This window comes from Nycticebus coucang, chromosome 10 (assembly GCF_027406575.1).
Source record: "Nycticebus coucang isolate mNycCou1 chromosome 10, mNycCou1.pri, whole genome shotgun sequence".
NCBI lineage: Eukaryota > Metazoa > Chordata > Mammalia > Primates > Lorisidae > Nycticebus > Nycticebus coucang.
In genome coordinates this window covers 132,651,148-132,669,199 of record NC_069789.1, presented here as the reverse complement: position 1 = coordinate 132,669,199, position 18,052 = coordinate 132,651,148, and the positions used below count along the sequence as shown (strand labels likewise).

At 49.6% G+C, this 18,052-nt stretch overlaps 1 protein-coding gene and 1 long non-coding RNA gene across 2 annotated transcripts in view; one reads left to right on the top strand and one right to left on the bottom strand.

Annotated features, from left to right (window-relative positions):
* VSTM2B (V-set and transmembrane domain containing 2B) overlaps positions 1-1,597 on the top strand; it is a 30,708-nt gene extending 29,111 nt beyond the window's left edge. The window contains exon 4 of the mRNA XM_053605206.1: positions 939-1,597. Coding sequence (XP_053461181.1) covers positions 939-1,024 — 86 coding nt within the window. The 3' untranslated portion in view covers positions 1,025-1,597. The remainder of the gene's footprint in view (positions 1-938) is intronic.
* LOC128595965 (uncharacterized) lies at positions 1,263-10,273 on the bottom strand. Its single transcript, XR_008383017.1, has 4 exons — positions 10,094-10,273; positions 9,948-9,997; positions 2,202-2,301; positions 1,263-1,340 (listed from the first exon to the last, which is right to left on the bottom strand). It is a non-coding gene; the product is annotated as an uncharacterized LOC128595965 (long non-coding RNA).
* Between the last annotated feature and the right edge of the window lie 7,779 nt (positions 10,274-18,052).

Here is an 18,052-nt window from a genome sequence, read left to right as displayed (position 1 = left end):
GGCTATAGGTGGCCAAGCCCTGGGTACCCTCTGGTGTTGTCACAGGGAAGGGGCTCCTGCAGCCCAGCTGGCAGGGCCGGGTGCTGGGAGAAGGGAGGCACAGGTGACCAGGGTGGGGCTGGACACTGCGTCCATTAATGGGGTGACCTAAGTTAGTTGGCAACGGAGTGTGGGAGGCACACCCCACACTGGTTCCTCCGAACCCTGGAGGGAGCGTCTCACTTGCCTGGGGCCCATGGGTAGGCTTTCTCTGGTTGCACCAGAGACCTTACAACAGACGGAGACCCTGAATTCAGATACGGAGCCAGGTGGGTGACCCGGGTGAGGCAGGATGAAGGCACAGGTGTTAACAGTCTCAGTGGCAGGCCAGGGGCCCAAGTTAGTGACTGAACGGAAAAAGCAGGTGGGAGTGACCTGTACAGAGATGGGTCTTTCCTGGAAGACCCTCAGACACACCCACCTCCACCAACATCGTGTGCCTAAGATAAGGGCATATGGGGATGCTAAGCTGTGTGGTTTAGGCAGGGGCTGGAGGGGACACACAAAGGGGAGAATTGTAGGCACCTGTGTTGATTTCGTGGGGGAGGAGGGAAGGCTGGACACTAAATGCTGAGGACACTTCGCAGCATCGTTTCCGGGCAGGGGAAGTATATCGTCTTTTTATTCAGATAAGGTAATGGCTTAGACCTTACAACTATCATCTAGCACAAGCCCACTCAGCCCAGGGCCCCTCGTGTCTGGCTGTACTGGGACCCTAAGGTGTCCTGTCTGTAGATAACAAATGCCGGAAACTGACTGTCACCATCACCCCAAAGCAGCCACATGCGCCAGCCTCCAGCTGGGCAGGCGGAGAGGCCCAGGCCGGGGAGAGTGTCACCACCTGGGTCTAGAGCCTCACAGTCAGGTGTTAACTCTGCCCCTCTTCTCGCCCCCTGCAGGCACCAGCCGCTCTGCCACAGACCCTCTCCTGTCCCTGTTCCTGTTAGCTCTGCATAAGTTCCTGCACCTGCTGGTGGGGCACTGACAGGCACGGGCGAGCCGCCACCCAGAGGGCAGCGTGTCGCCAGACGGACTCACAGACTAAAGAAGCATGACAACGTCCACGTGGGAAATAAACAAAACATATTTTTGGGGAAGTTACACAAACATAGAACATCTAAAATAATGCATCTACTTTCCAAATAAGACGGAGTTGGGGCCGTGCAGGAGCACGGGAGCCTTGATTCCTCCACTTCCATGTAATTTTCTTTCTTACACTTCTCCTCCGGGTCTTCATTTTGCACGAACTGCCGAGCGGTAATCTTTCAAATAATATGCCAAAATGTCAGGTCGACGCCTTTCTGACAAAGTGAAATATTTTTAGTAGATTATTGTGTTTAGGCTTTTTTTTTTTTTTCATTTACTTTTTTCTTTGGGGGCTTTTCTTTTTAATTAAATTATTTCTTTTGAGACATTTTGATTAAAACAAAGATACATCTTATCATGATTAAAAATCACTGTCAATAATATTTATTTTTAAATAAAGATCGGAAACAAGGCCAGGCACTTGTTTATAAACTGTATTGTATATTGATGAATAACAGTTGAATAAAAAACAACTTTGAGATAAACTTTCTACAGCCATGTATGAATGTTAAGCCATGTTGCCCCTCTACAGCCATGTATGAATGTTAAGCCTGCCGTTCGCGGAACAACCTGCACTCTCGGTTGGACGTCACCCAGAATAGAGGTCAGCCTGGGACAGCTGGCTGAGACCACACTGAGCAGATACGAGGACTTGACTAGCCTCCCCGAGTGACAGAGGACCTCACAGAGACAGCCTCCAGGCTCCTGCAGGAAAGGAGGTTGCTAGGAAGAGGTGCTATATGAATCAAGAACCCCCTCTCCCCTCTGGGTGTAAATTAATTGTGCAATGCACCTGCCCAACTGGAGACTACACCAGGTGCAATCACTGTTGTCAGCTTCACTGCTGGTTTGAAGAGGGAATTTAAAGAAAGTATGTAGCATTCCACATTCTTTTCCTGTGCATCTTCAAAAGATTATCTTGAGCCTCGGAAATATATGGGTTTGGGGCAGGTTTCACACATCCTAAGGAATTGACACGCCCCAGGCAGGGGCAATTATTCTTCATTCTATGGCAGGCTCCCATGAAATAGCCCAGAGCCTGTAGTTTTATTTAAAATCCAGCCTGATTTGTATACCTGCTATATAAACGAGTGTGGGCACACTGGTGCTGCTCACCAAATACCTCCATTCTCTGCTGGCTGGTACTTGGCAGGACCATGCTTCCTGGCCGACGAGCTGTCAAGAAGGAGATTTGCGTCACTTTCAGCCACAGCATGTGAGTGCTCGTGCAAGGCCCTGGGAAGCCTTCCTTTCCTCTAATGCAGTATTTTCCAACCTGTTTCATCTCACAGTACACTTGAACCTATAGTTAAACTTCCGCAGCACACTTAAATTATGTTGACCAAAAAAAAGTATTTAAAAAAAAAGAATAGATTTACTGTGCTTTGAACTTCTTTTGAAAATAATTAATGATCTTTACAAATTTTCACAGCACACCTAAGATCCTTTCACAGCACCACCGTGCCAAGGCACATGGATTGAAAATCAGTGCTCTAGGCTCAACACCCATAGCTCAGTGGTGAGGGTGCCAGCCACATACACCCAGGCTGGCAGGTTCGAACCCAACTCAGGCCTGCTAAACAACAGTGACAACTGCAACAAAAAAATAGCCCGGCATTGTGGCAGGCACCTATGGTCCCAGCTACTTGGAAGGCTGAGGCAAGAGAATCGCTTAAGCCCAACAGTTTGAGGTTGCTGTGAGCTGTGATGGCAGGGCACTCTACCCAGGGCGACATGGTGAGACACTGTCTCAAGAAAAAAGAAAAAGAAACAAAATCAGTGCTCAAATGTGACGACTGACAACATTCAAAACGACCACTTTGTCAGCCTGGGTCCTAAAGGCTGCAATGAAAGGCCTCCCTCTTCTTTAGCCATTACTGGACCCACCACCCAGTGAGTAGTCAGACCCAGAGCCCTCAGAGCCCTGGAGCTGCTTGTTATCACTGCATCGCCCAGCCTATCCTGACGGGTTCCGTTTCAGATGCTGGGAGTGAGAAATGGTGCATTTGGACAACCCCAAGTGGATAGAGAATGCCAGCATGGACCTGGTGTCCAGCAGTGCCTGTGTGAAGAAAACCTGGGGACAGGAGCTTCGTTGGACACGTTAAGTCGGTTCAGATTCCATTTGTATCGATCACAACCCATTGAGCTGTAAATTTAATCATTTTGCCTGGAGGATAGTGATTCTGTCCAGAAGGATCCGCTCCTTTTATAGTTAACTCAATACTGCGGTGAGCTAATGTCCTGTTAAATACTGGCCTTCTGAGCTAGAGAAGAAAAAGGCACTTCCCAGACACCAGGTTAAGTGGAGATGACCGGCAGGCTGGCATTGTGCCACATCATTCCAGGGGACAGGCTGGGAGCCATTTCCCTTCAAAACCAGACCACCTGTACACATGCAGTCTGTCAGTCAGGGCCCTGCCCAGAACCCTCAACTCCGGCCCGACAGGCATGGGGAGAGGAGGCAGGGGCACTTTGCCCCTCAAACACAGAGGAGCAAGTCCCTGGTCTCTGTCATCTGAGACCCGAGCACTTCCAGGAAGGAAGTTGTGGATGAGGCTGGGCAAGTTCCCAGAAGTGAAAGCTTCACTCCATCCCCAGCAGAAGCAAAGGGGACTCAGACTGAGGCCGCAGCCGAGGCCACAGGAAGCTGAAGTAAATCTCCCTGACCCTGGGGGCCCGTGGGGCAACTGTCAGCGTTCCTGCTGGCTCAGGAACCTAGATACGAAGGCACCTTGAGAACCCACAGTGCAGATTGCCAGTATCTCAGCCACGCCTTCTGGGGTCCCTGTGCAGCACCCCAAGAATAAGGATGAAGATCAAGAAGCCTGCAGAAGGCAACCGCTCACCTCAGGGACGTGGCATTGGACTCACCCCCAAACTGCCTTTTCCTGGGGATTTTGATTTCAGCTCAGGGCAGATGTGGGCTAGGATCAGGAACAAGATAATGTATTTAAATTTAGTTCAGGGAACCTGGTCCCAGCCCATGAGGACCACCCCCTGTGCTTGAAGGGACTGTGACCTATGAGTCTGCACAGCAATTAATATCAAATGAGCCCAGAGGCTGGGCTAGGGCAGGAGAGGGCAGTGAGGCTGAGGGGTGGGCAGGCAAGTCGGGGGCCAGCCACGACCCAGACCCTGTGGAGTCCCCACCTCTACAGTGGTGATAAGGGTTGCAACCTGGTTGACGGTATCTTGTTGTCATCCTACCTGTATCCTTCAGGGGACAGTCAGCATTTCGGGGCATAGCCTTGGGAGAAGCATGGGCATTCCAGAGCTTGACAGGAGGCAGCATGTGGCCAGACACAGCTGCACCTTGGGTTTCAGCTCTGCCTCAACCCCACGTTCCTAGCTCCGGCTCTGACTCAGAAAGCGAGAGCTCCGTCCAGCTGCTCTGAGCCTGCCTTTGGGTGGGACACAACGTGCTGAGCCATCTGCAAGCTGCCGGGCTTGCAACTAAGGGGCTTCTGGCCCTGATGAACAGGGGGATGCTTGTTGCTTATCTTTACTCAGCTTCTTCCAGTGGGCATCTGCCCACTTTGGGTGGCATCAGGCATCCGTTCTGCCAGCATCTCAGAGGGAGCACCCCTTCTGGTCCTGGATGAAAGGTGGCAAGAGGCTTCGCGCGTTTGCTCCCATGTGCCTGCTGCCCTTGAGCACTTCTGCCGTCCACCCAGGGCAGATGCAGCTGACCCAGCACGTGAGAAACTACAGCCAACTGGACACCCAGCCTGTGCACAGTGGTGCTGCTGCCCTTGGAGCCAAGAAGAGCCAGCACAACCCACCCCAGCACAAATACAACACCATCTGCCTCCTCCAGGGACCCTAGAAATGCTTGGGAACCCACGACCTCTATGAGGGACCCGCCACATTTTTTGTGGCTGCAGACACAACATGAGGTATAGCCCGGAAACACCACCAGAGTGACCCCTTTTAAATGATTAAATCCCAAGGAGCACCAAAAAAAGTATATTTCCAGTCATAGAAAACTGACTTCACACCAAGTCTGATCTGCCACCAACTAGCAAAAAATTGACAGAGGTCAAAATTGGTTCCTTCTCTCCTGCACCTGATTTTTTAAAAGAAAAGATAAGTAGATTTTTAGTACGAAATATATATGATACCTTTTGAGATTTTTGAAGATATAAAGGATTTCTTAAATGAGATCCGAAGAGTAGTGGTTACAAGAGAAAATATGGAGCATTTGGACTATGTTGCAACGGAGAGCGTTTGTTCATCAGAAACCATCACAAAGAAAGTGAGAAGAGATTGGCTCGGCACCCGGTAGCACAGTGGTTATGGCGCCAGCCACATACACTGAGGGTGGTGGGTTCGAACCTGGCCCAGGACAGCTAAACAACAATGGCAACTGCAATAAAAAATAGCCGGGCGTTGTGTCAGGCACCTGTAGTCCCAGCTACCTGGGAGGCTGAGGCAAGAGAAACGCTTAAGCCCCAGAGATTGAGGTTGCTGCAAGCTGTGATGCCACGGCACTCTACCAGGGGCAACAGCTTGAGACTCTGTCTCAAAAAAAAAAAAGAGAGAAAGTAGAGATTTACAAACCATAGCCACTAGAGGATTGTTTGTCAAACATGTATGAAGAATTCCTAGAAATCAGTAAGAAAAGGATTAACAATACAACAGGGAAGATGGGGAAAAAGTATAACCCACCACAGCCTGGAGGAGAAAATATGGTCCAAACAAATACAGAAGGCCTCAGTTGTGATGAGAGATGCAAATCAAAGGCACATGATCGAGCCCACGTAACTAGCAGAACTTTAAAAGTCCGACAGCTCCAAGCGTGAGTAAGGACTCGGACCCACAATATCCCTAATGTGTCCCCTGTGAAGATGTAAACCAGTGCAACCTCATTCGAAAACACTTTGTCATGAAGTCTTAAAATGGGACATTCATATACATTGTGATCCAGAGATTTCACTTTCAAGTGGCAAACATTTGCTGCCATGCCCCCGAAAATGAGGAAACAAGACCCCGACACAGCCCCATGCACGCAGCCTGGGAACACACAAGTCCCATCAACAGGAGAGGGGAGGAATGTGCTGTAGGGTGTTTCAGGAGAGACTATCACACGAGGGCTTCCATCAGGAGTCAAAGTGCATGAACACAAGCCACAAGCACCGAAAAGATGAGTCTTAGCATCTACTGGTGGAAAAAAGAAAGTCCCAGAGGCTCATACGTAATATAATACCCTTTCTATAAAGTTAAAACCAAAGTAAAACCCATATAGAGAGGAGCGGTTCTCGACCTGTGGGTCGCGACCCCTTTTTAACAATGAAAATACATTGCAGCATTAGGAAGGTTGAGAACCACTGATATAGAGGGTAGATGGATAGACAAACAGACTTCTTTTTTTTTTTTTTTTTTTTTGCAATTTTGGCCAGGGTCGGGCTTGAACCTGCCACCCCTGGTATATGGGGCCAGCGCCCTACTCCTTGAACCACAGGCGCCACCCACAAACAGACTTCTTAAGAAAACATACAAATAAGATAAAACTATCTAAAAAGGGCAGCAAAGGTGATGCATGTGGATACAGGACCACAGTCGCCTTGGTGTGGAGAGCAGAGGTATGGGGAGCCCACAGGTGGGTGAAGGTGACTATCAGGCTCTTTGCAAACTGAGCCGTGGGTTAGGGCGCTCACTGCACTATCAGGGGTGAATGAATGAATGATGCCGTGCATGGATCATGACAGTGGCAATCATGAACAAGGGCAGTGATTCACCAATTCCCTGCAGGTGAAGTTAAAAACAAAGAAGGAAAAAGGGTCCTATCGGAGATTTGGTTTTTTGGTTTGTTTTTTTTTTGAGTCAGAGCCTCACTCTCTTACCCTGGGTAGAGTGCCGTGTCGTCATAGCTCACAGCAACCTCAAACTCCTGGGCTCAAGCGATCCTCCTGCCTCACCCTCTCAAGTGACTGGGACTACAGGTGCCTGCTAAAACACCGAGCTAGATTTCTATTTTTAGTAGAGACAGGGTCTCACCCTTGCACAGGCTTGTCTCAAACTCCTGAGCTCAAGAGATCCACCCACCTTGGCCTCCTAGAGTACTGGGATTACAGTTGTGAACCACCGCGGCAGGCCATCTATCAGGGATTTATATTAAAACAAAAACAAAGTGACAACCTTTATATTAAAACAAAAACAAAGTGACAACCTGCCCCTAAGACAAATTCACATCTAACTGAAACTCACACACCTACCTAGAGGCTGCAAACCGGCTGTCCACAGCCACATCTGACTGCAGGCATACTGGATTTGGCCTGCACAAGGATTTTTATTATCACTTTACAATATCAGAAACTCTCACGTAGACGTCCAAATTTCTGGCTTCTCCTCAAAAAAATCCTAGTCTGCAGCCACGTGGGGCCCACATTCCCACGTGGTGACAATTGGTGGGTGCTAAGGAACAGCCTCCTTGTGACAGAGCACAGGTCTTCCTGCTTTCCTGCAAGCCCCACCTCTCCCTGTCACCACCCAGCCTGCCTCCTCATGCAGGCATCGGCCTCTGAGCGCCTGTGGGCAGTTGAGCTTGCACCCAGGAGGTCCTCTGCCAGACTCCACCTTGCCTTTGCCCCCAACAGCATCTCCCAGCTGTGGTCACTCTGCCAACTGCCTGGGGCCAGAAGACATTGTAGCCGTTCAGAATGGTCCTCCAAAAGGGATGAAGAAATAAGGTTTAGAGTTAACCAGGTAATTGACGTTTCCAAACAACATGCATCCAGTTTTGATTTAAGAACACAGGAAAGAAGCTAAATTGGGTTGCAGATAACCTGAGTTTTCCTTTCCTCATGAATGTTGATTTTGATTTTTCTGTGCTTTTTTTTTTTTGGTAAATTAACATACTCTTACATAACTGATTCATTCCATTTACAGCTAGGCATACTTGTACTCCCTAAATACCCCAACACTTGGCCTTATTGTTCAAGCCCCCTTCACTGTAGTTTCTAAGCTCCTCCAAAGTAAAAGTTTGCTCCTCCCATCTCCACCAAACTGTGTCCTGATGCACCTGTGCTTGTAACTTCTCAGACATTAATTCTCATAAAATGAGATGTCGGTTTTACAAGGGAGTCTCTCCTTTATCAGCAAAAACTGATTCCATTTGACTGATTAATTATCCTTAGAACTGTCAAAGATGCCTGTACTAGGAGCCCCAGCTTGGAGGAGGCATCCAGGCAGTGTGGCGATGCAGGGCACTCCCGGGCTGGGGAAACCAGGAGATTACAAATGCACAAATAATTAATTCAAATCAATACGGCGAGGGGTTCAGGCTGAGAGACATTCAATTATGTTGTTCAAAGAGAAGATAAAGATCTTCAGCGAGCCCGCTCCACGCTGCAAATAATAGAGCATTTTTAATTTGTGCAGCAAGGATGTTAATCTTTTGCCGTGTAATCCAGTCCTTGGGGAGCACCATAAATATGTGGGCCTGTGCACGTGAGGCTCCCTGCGGAAGGCACTCACTCAATCAACTCAGCTCTGGCTTTCCTGCCTGTCTTTTTATGTCAATCTCTCATCACACAATTAGGAAATATATGATAGGCTAATAGAGGATGGAAGGATGGATGGATGGGTGAGTGGATGGATGGTGGGTAGGTGGATGGATGGATGGATGGGAGAAGGGCAGTGGGTGGATGGATGGATGGATGGATGGATGGATGGATGGATGGATGGGTGAGTGGATGGATGGATAGATGCATGAGTGGATGGATGGATGGATGGATGGACGATGGATGGGTGAGTGGATGGATGGATAGATGTGTGAGTGGATGGATGGATGGATGGGAGAAGGGCGGTGGGTAGATGGATGGATGGATGGGTGAGTGAGTGGATGGACGGATGGATGAGAGGTGGGTGGGTGGATGAAAGATGGATGGATGAGTGGATGGATGGATGGATGGATGGTGGGTAGGTGGATGGATGGATGGAGGTGGGTGGGTGGATGGATGGATGGATAGGAGAAAGGCAGTGGGTAGATGGACGGATGGATGGATGGATGTGTGAGTGAGTGGATGGATGGATGGATGGATGGGTAGTGGGTGGGTGGATGTATGTATGGATGGATGGATGCATGAGTGAGTGGATGGATGGATGGATGGATGGGAAGTGGGCAGGTGGATGGATGCATGCATGCATGGATAGATGAATGGATGGATGGGAGATGGGTGGGTGAGTGGGTGAATGGATGGTTGGGAGATAGGCAGGTGGATGGATGGATGCATGCATGGATAGATGGATGGATGGATGGATGGGTGGGTGGGTGGGTGGATGGATGGATGGGAGATGGGCAGGTGGATGGGTGGATGGATGGATGGATGGATGGGAGACGGGCAGGTGGATAGATGGATGGATGGGTGGATGGATGGATGGATGGGAGATGGGCAGGTGGATGGATGGATGGATGGGAGATGGGCAGGTGGATAGATGGATGGATGGGTGGGTGGATGGATGGATGGATGGATGGATAGATGGATGCAGGGATGGATATAGAGGCAGAGAGCGAGAATTTTTCAAAGATCATCAGACATCTCCCACTCCCCAGCAACCATAAACAGTTTATGATTTCTGAATTTTGCCAGAGCAAACAGCACAAATAAATCCCCAAGGAATTATTTACATCTGAAAAGGATTCACTTCAGAATTCCTTTAAATAGCAAGTTCAAGTAGCATGTTTAAAATAGGGTGTGAATCTCCATTTTATTATCCGGAGAAAGAGAAACACACACATGTGAATAAAGATTTGGAAGGTTATACACCAAGGTGTTAAAACTTTACGTGTCCACCTAAGTTGGACTGACTGTACGTACTTTAATGCCTGGATGAGGCCTGACTCCTCTTCGATGAACGTTTATTACTCCTGTGATGAGATAAAAGCAATAAAATATTTTTAGTTTAATAAAAGATAATTTCACAAACAATGTAAGATTCAATTTGTAAAGTTGTAACTCTCCACCTGTTTTTAGAAGGACATTTGCTCTGTAGGACGGGTGCTCTCCAAGAACGTAATGTCTTTTTGTCCCAACTCCGTGGTGGCTGAGTGTGGTGGCACCAAGTGGATCCCATAGGTGGGTAGCTTGAAGAACTCCTGGTCTGGGTGACCTCCCACAACACCTCACCGTCCCAAGGGACGTCCCAAGACCTATAGGGGTGGAACCAGGACTCAGAGGAAGGAGAGGCTGGGAAGTGTCAAGGTGACCATGGACCCACATAGTTCTGCAGAGGCTGGATGTTAATAAATTTAATTACTCAGCAAATGCACATTGTTTATTACCCTGTAACAACCCTGTGTAAGAAAGAGAGTTGAAGGAGCTCATGGTCTAACGATAGAAATAAACACATCCATGTTAACTAGAGCTTGAGTTGGACTGTGAGGAAGACACTCAAGGGCTTAGAAAGGGACCCAGGAAGAGCAGTGATTAAGAGTGATGGGCTGGGGAGGGAGAGGACACTCAAAGAGCAGACAGACATGGCATTTGAGCTGGGTCTCACGCGGCCCCCTTCCCTCTCCCTGGTGCCTGGAGAGTCCTATTAGACACCGGCACAGCTGGATTTCAGAGCTACTGTCATTTGGGAGAAAGTCAGTATGTTTTCACCAATGGCCGTCACCAGAAGTGGCAGCCTTATTTTTTTTTTTCAGATCAATATGAGGGTATAAATGATGAGGTTATAATGTTTGCATTTGTTAGGTAACGTCCCTGTTGTAGTTGTGTCCCACACCCAGGAGGTGTGCCGTGTACCCCTACATTGTACCCATTAGGTGGGAGCCCCCCAACCTCCCTCCCTCCTCCTATCTCCCCCCCAACTTGAATTGAATTGAGTTTTTCTCTCCTATAGGTACGTAGTTGTTCACCTACTGGCTTTGTATTAATACTGACTACAGTGGATCCTTGCTTTTCCATTCTTGTGATACTTTACTGAGAAGAATGTGCTTCAACTCCAGAAGTGGCACACTTGTTTCTGTCTTTCAGAGGTATGTTAAGGCGTGGAAACAAGAGCCAGTGCGTCTCAGGATGTCTGAGCCAAAGGCAGCCCGTGTGGGGGTCTTGGGGCCCACTCAGGAGTGTGGATAAATCTCTGGACAAGGGCTGCAACACGCAGCTTATGCTGAATGTCGAGTGAGCCACAGAGAGTCTGAATTCTGAGCAATTACAGCAGGCGGTGCCCGGGAGAGACAGCGCTGCGCGGTGTGAATCAGAGCGCCCCTGTCATCACGGAGACAGGTGTGTAGGTTAAGCTAGGCACACCACAAATCAAAAATAACAAGGAAAACTCTAGTCAAATTAAAGAAACGTCAGCCCCTACCCTTGCCAGAGCCAGGCTGCGCTGTGCACAGACCCTCACCCATGACAGTGGAAACAAGTGAATAGACAGACCCAGGTCCAAAGGATACATTTGCTGGCCACGTAGAAAACCAAAATCAGTCAAATAAATGAGAAATTTTCCATTTCTCTCCCTAAATTGTATGAGGCAGGGACTAAAAAAATGATCTATCAAGCAGGAAATATTTCAGCAATTGGTTTTTATTTATTAAAGAGATGTTTGGTGTTTGGTGGGCTGCACTGTGCATTTTCTACAAAATAGAAATTTATATAAAGAAATCCATAAAAGTAGAGAGAAAGTTGATTTTGTCCCGGCTTGTTGCTATAAATAAAGTTCTCAGTTTCCCGATGTGTGACATTGGTAAATTTATATAAGGAATTATTTTTTTTGAGACAGTCTCACTCTGTCACCCTAGGTAGAGTGCTGTGGCATTGGAGCTCATAGCAACCTCAAATTCATGGGCTCAAGTGATCCTCTTGCCTCAACCTCCTGAGTAGCTGGAACTATAGGCACCTGCCACAATGCCCTGCTAGTTTTTCTATTTTTAGTAGAGACAGGGTCTCACTCTTGCTTAGACTAGTTACTCCTGGGCTCAGGGGATCCTCCTGCCTTGACCTCCCAGAGTGCTAGAATTACAGGTGCGAGCCACTGCACCCAGCCTAAAGAGGAATGTTGACTAGAAGATCATATGCAAATGACCCTGGAGATAATGATCAGCCACCCCAGTGTGGATCACCTATGCTGGTCCCACTTCTGGATCACTTCTGCACTGAGGGCCAGAGATGTGACTATAGAGGCTATTTTGTGTGCCGTGCATTACTAACCTCAGCCTCAGCTATCATAGAAGCTTCTGGAATACTGACGGAGACCTCTGTGCAGAACGAAGAGATTATTCACAGGTGCACCCAGTACGTCTCTGCTTTCCCACCAGGGCTTCCTCTAGGCCACAGAGGCTGCTCAGCTCAAGGGCGGGCCCAGCAGGAGCACACTGGGGCTGGGTGGTGCCTTGGAGGGTCTCCACAGGTGAGTGTCCCCACTCCCCGTCCTCAGGGGAGCCCTTCTGAGGGCTCCCTGCCTGCATCTCAGGGTACAGCCGAGCCCCCTGCCCACAGCAGCAACGTAGACAACACATTCTGTATTGGCCTTGCCTTCTTCCAGCCTCATGCTCTGCTTTCTCACCCAAGTCCCCACCCTAGGCTCTGGTGAGGACACAGACCTGGCAGGTGTTAGCTGCCCAGCACCCATTCTTCCCCCATCATGGCATAAACTGGGAGCTGCCTTCAAGAATTATCACGCTCTTGTTATGTGCACATTTCTGGGTGGTAAGGCCATGCGGGAGCTAAGTGGACTAGATCTCCCCTCCCCCCACCCCAGGGGCAGCCTCAGGGACAAACACTGACTCCTGACCCAGATCTGAACCACTGGGTCCCCCCAAGAGAGAAGACAGGGCAGGAGGAGCAGCTGGGGACATTCCCTGGTGGCAATAGCTTGGTTCCCTGGACGTGGATTCTTCAGCCTGGTCCACTCAGCTCCCCTAGTGCTACCGACCTCCATGAGCCCAACAAGAGATCCTTCTTTCCCCAGCAAAGCTAGCCAGAGCCAGAGCCAGAGCCAGAGCTAGGTCTTCCCGATGCCACCACAAGCCCCAACTGGCGTGGTTACCTGCAGTAACAAACGCCAACTCCAGCCAGCCCAGGCTCCCAAGGGGCACTTAGCAGAGTGTGAGGATCCTCACAGAACCCAAGAGCAGAGTTTCACTTATAATTAGGATGAGGCTGGAGGCAGACCACAAAAGCCCCCTGCTCTAACCTGAACGTTGTGTCCTCCCAAATTCCTACCTCAAAATCTTAACCCTCAAGGTGATGATATTAGGAGGCAGGGCCTTTCAGAGGAGATTAGGTCACAAAAGCTGTAGGGAATGAGTGCCCTTATCATGAAAAGAGACCCCCTACCAGCCACCATGCATGGACACAGCAGGAGGCACCACCCTCCCCAGACAGCAACTTGCCAGGACGTTGATCTCAGACTCCCCAGCCCCTCCAACTGTGAGAAATAAATTTCCATTGTTGATAAGCTACCCAGTCTGTGGTATTTAGTTACGGCAGCCCAGATGGACCAGGACATCACTCTCCATTGCCTAACACATCTGCTTCAGTCACCTCTGTCCACCAGCTGCCTTCCTCTGCTCAGGGCTGGTAAAAACAAACCACTCCCAAGTATATGTCTTATACTCCAGCCGCCCAGAAAAAAGGGTGTGCTCCCCCATGAATTCCTGCCTGCAAGTTTGCGCACGCTTGCATGCACACACACACAGACCTAAGCCAAATTCCCAGGGAAGGGCTCTGATTGGACAAGACCTAATCCCTTCACTCAGCTGTGCTAAGGAGTCCCATCATCCCATCATCCTGTGGGATTGCCAGCCCCAGGCTAGCCCCTGCCTTTGGTGAATAAACAGCATGGCCCTGGGATCTGGGACAACATGACAGTAGCTGTTCATCTGAGCCATGCTCTTCAGACAACTCTGTCCCTAGGAACCACAGGAGAACCTCATTACCGATAAAGTGCAGGCCCGTGTCATCAGGCCTGGGGTAAGGCCCGTGAGCCTGTGTCTCCAACAGCATGACAGAGCCGAGAAGGAGGACATTCTCACCCCATCATTGGTCTCATGGAGCAGGCAGGGTGCCCCATCCCTCCCTCCCAGAAGAAGAAACCTGTTTGCTTAACAGCCAAGATTAAAAGCAAGGCTTCTAGCTAGTTGAGACATGATAAGGAATGAGTTGTCAATGGCATTTCGATGGGGCTTTTTTTACACAGGGACATTTAACACAGCCTACAAACCAAACCATTAAACTTGCAGCCAAGCAATTACTTTCAGCAAGGAATGATCAAATCAGATCAAATCAGACCTGAGCCTCACCCCGTCCTCTGCCAGGGATGATGACGGGACATCACGGATTGCTTGTTAACAGTGACTCTACATATGGGCGCAGCACTCTGCTCAGCCACACCCACTAGCCATGTCAAAGTGGTCTGCTTCGCCTGGCCCCCTGCCTACTCCCCAGAGTGTCCTCAGCTGTCCGTCTTGGGTCCCCTGTAAATCTCACTCCCTACATCCCTGAGTCCTGCCTTCACAGAGAAACAAGCACACTTGTACCCTCCCCTCTTGACACCTGCTCTTGTCCTGCCCGTCTGTGGCTTCCACTGCAGAGGTGCCAGACTGATGCCCATTTGGAGACCCTGGAGACCCTATAAACTGATGCTGTGAGGTTTCCCAGTGGCAGGCAGGGGTCCATCTTTCCCCCTGAAACAGGCATATAGGGGCCCTGGGAGGGCCACCTGGCTCTAGGCACAAGACTTCTGGGGGTTAATGCTGCATGCAGGATGGACCCTGGGGCCGGGGTTTCTTCTCAGCTCCCATGCTCAGGAGTAGCCTGTGACCCTCACTAGAAAGCAATTTCAGAGAAGGGAATCACATAACCCCCTCCCACCCTCCACCCTGCCCCCATCCCCAGAAAGAGCCCTCCTTGGGTCAGCAGCATAATCAGGACCAATTCAATCATAAGAAACAGAAAAACAACTCGCATGGCTGAAAAGCGTGGGCACGGCTGGATCTAGGGTGCAAACATTATCAAGATCAATTCCCCCTCTGTCTCCCAGCTCTGCTTTCCTCGGGCCAGCACGCTCCTGGGCTGGCCTATCTCAGTGTGGTGACTCTCATGACTCCAGGCTTACATCCCACCACTTTAGGAACAGGTGGAGACCACCGCTTTCCCTCAAGCTCTGGCAAAAGTCTTGGGATTAACTACCGCTAGTGTGGCTTGGATTATATGCCAAATAGAACTGTTCACAGGGGCCAGGGACATGGGGAGCTCTTACTGGCCAGGTACAAGTCACAGCCTGTCACCAGAACTAAGGACAGAGGGTGGAGGAAGAGAGCTCCCTAAAGGGAAGTTGAGGGGCTGCTAAAAGAAGGGGGGCAAGCAAATTAAAATTCAGCTGAAACAATGAAATCTTTGAGAACAACACATAGCTCTCATCAATGCGATTGCTACATGAAATAGTACTCTAAGCAGTTCTGCAACAGGCTCAAGGACTACCATGTCCCGGGTGATTCTAGATAACGTAGCTGAACGGCACACACCATGCTCAGATGACTGAATGTCTTGGTTTAGGGTTGCCCCAGGTGCAGATCCTGAGACAAAAATCTGAGCTAAAGTCATTGGACGGGGAGGTCGTGACCATCTGAAGGGAGAAAGTGAGAGAGGGAAGGAAAGATGCCCAGTCAGGGTGTGTCACCACTGTGGGGGATTAGAACTAATCCAGTGGGGCACTAATCCCTCCAGGGAGTCCCACTGGGAACGCCAGTGTCCCACGGGAGCCGTTCTACCCAAGGCCATGGCTCTGGCACTGCTGAGAGCTGCTTCTGGGCTGCTGATTCCCGGCACTTTCTGTGCTTAGTGACGAAGGGGCCCTTGGACGGGGACAGGAAGGTGCTGACCATCGGAAGTGGGACCAACACTCACTACAGTGGGAAGGACAAGAGGACAGGCAGGGGGCTGACAACAGCCCCTACACCAGTTTCACAAACTGAACCACACTGTCACGGAGGTTGTAAAGATGTCACAACCTTGTCCTTCCTCCAGGTCTATGAGGGGGTATCATCTCCAAGCTCTTTACAAAGACATAGTTAGTAAAGTTTTTGATAGAGAAAATGCTGAGTAAAGTTACTTTATGGGGTTTCAAAGTTAGAACTGTCTTCTTGGAGAATGATATTTTATCCTTGTTTGGTATTATTCTCACTAGGGATTCCAAAACATTTTTATAAATAACATGGCATCTAAGCCACCCCGAGAAGAGAAAACTGAATTTCAAGTGTTTTTGTTTTTTGTTTTTGTTAAGTTTGTGTCTCTTTTTTTAAGATCCAAACTACTTGCATAACCTTCTGGAGACAAAGTCACTGATGGATTTTTGCTATTTTAATTCAATGGTTCTGACTTTTGTCTCCATGTTGCCACAGCAAATGTAAAACTCAGCCTCTTATGTATTACCTTGGTCGGTCCCCAGAGGCTGTCCCCAAGTGTTTTCATCCCAAAGAGATAAAAACTGGGGGTCAAAGAGGGAAGACTTTGCTCAGAGAACCTGAGCTGGGGATTAATCGTTAGACACAAGAGTCTTCCCCACTGCAGGCTGTTAACCCGACATTCACAGGGCACTTCACCGTTTAAGAAGCAATTTAATGTACATCATCTCGTGTGACCCTCCCTGAGAGACAAGGACATGAATTATGACTTCTACTCCACGGTGCAGGAGGTTCTGAGGTTGTGGGAAGAGGAGAAAAAGTTTGCCGCGAGGGTTTAAGTCGACGCTAAACCCACCGGGTCCTGTGTAAAGGTCATCCCAACACGTCAGGAATTGGGCCCCAGGTGCTTCATTTCACATAAATTAGTAAAATTATTAAATTGAAACATCTGACATTGTTATTTTAGTGGTCAAAATGATCACATCACAGCAAATTCTCGTTTCTCATGGGTCAAAACAGTCGAATATTAGCAATTTCACATGACTCGACCTAGTAGAAAACAGTCTGAAGAGCAGATGTGAGCGAGCAAAACCATTGAGGAAAAAGCCTCCGTTGACACTGCCACTTCAAGTAGCAAAGGGTGTGCAGAAAGGTGTGAGGGCCGCCTACCGGGATGCCGGGCCTGCTGTGCTGTTCATGTGGCGTTCACTGGACCAGTTTGGGAGCCAAGGAGCCGCGTCACACAGAGAGTGCCAGGGACACCAATCCTGAGGTCATGCCATGGAAACCCTGGGGCCCAGGGGCTCTGAGTCCATTGTCCCCTCCTTCAGCCCACTACCCACCCACAGGACCTGGGCAGAGGGTAGGAAGCAGCTCTCACCTGGACTCGGGCAAGGCATGGGAAATCGTCAGAGGGGCCACAGACGGAGCAAGGGAGCCGATGTGTCCCTGGAACCACCCCCACCGCCTGGCAGCAACGAGCTACCCTGAGAATCCCGCAGCAGAAGCTGCTGCTGACTCAGAACTCACCACTGTTGTAAGACTGTTTGATGTGGGGTGGGAAGGGAAGGGGAGGGGAGGGGAGGGGAGGGGAGGGAAGTCTGTTTATTCTTTCCCTGCACCAAGCTCAATGTTTCAATGAAGCATTTGCAGGAACAAGCCCCACCAAGCATCATCCTGGCTGCGTTATTTCTCATTGTATTATTGCTTAATTGCAGAGCAACAGAGTGTGTAATTTCGGGGTTGTGATGCCCAGGGGACCAGAATGATTGGACTTTCCTTGCAAAGCCCCACAGTTGGGGAAAACCAGTCTGTAGACCACAGCGGGGTCCAGCCTCCTTCTCCAGCTGCCCTGTTAGATAGCTCACATCTCTCCACGGCAGAGAGAGCAAAGACTCCTTGGATCGCATCTCACGTTACCTTTGAAACAGAACAGTCCTCTAGAGAGCCGTGTAGCTCAGGACCGCCCCTGCATGCCCACCGCCAGGCTGCATGGGCACCAGGGAAGCACAGACAATCACAGCTTAGATCCTGGCTGTTAGAGAGCCAGTGTCTGGGGCAGGGAAGACACGT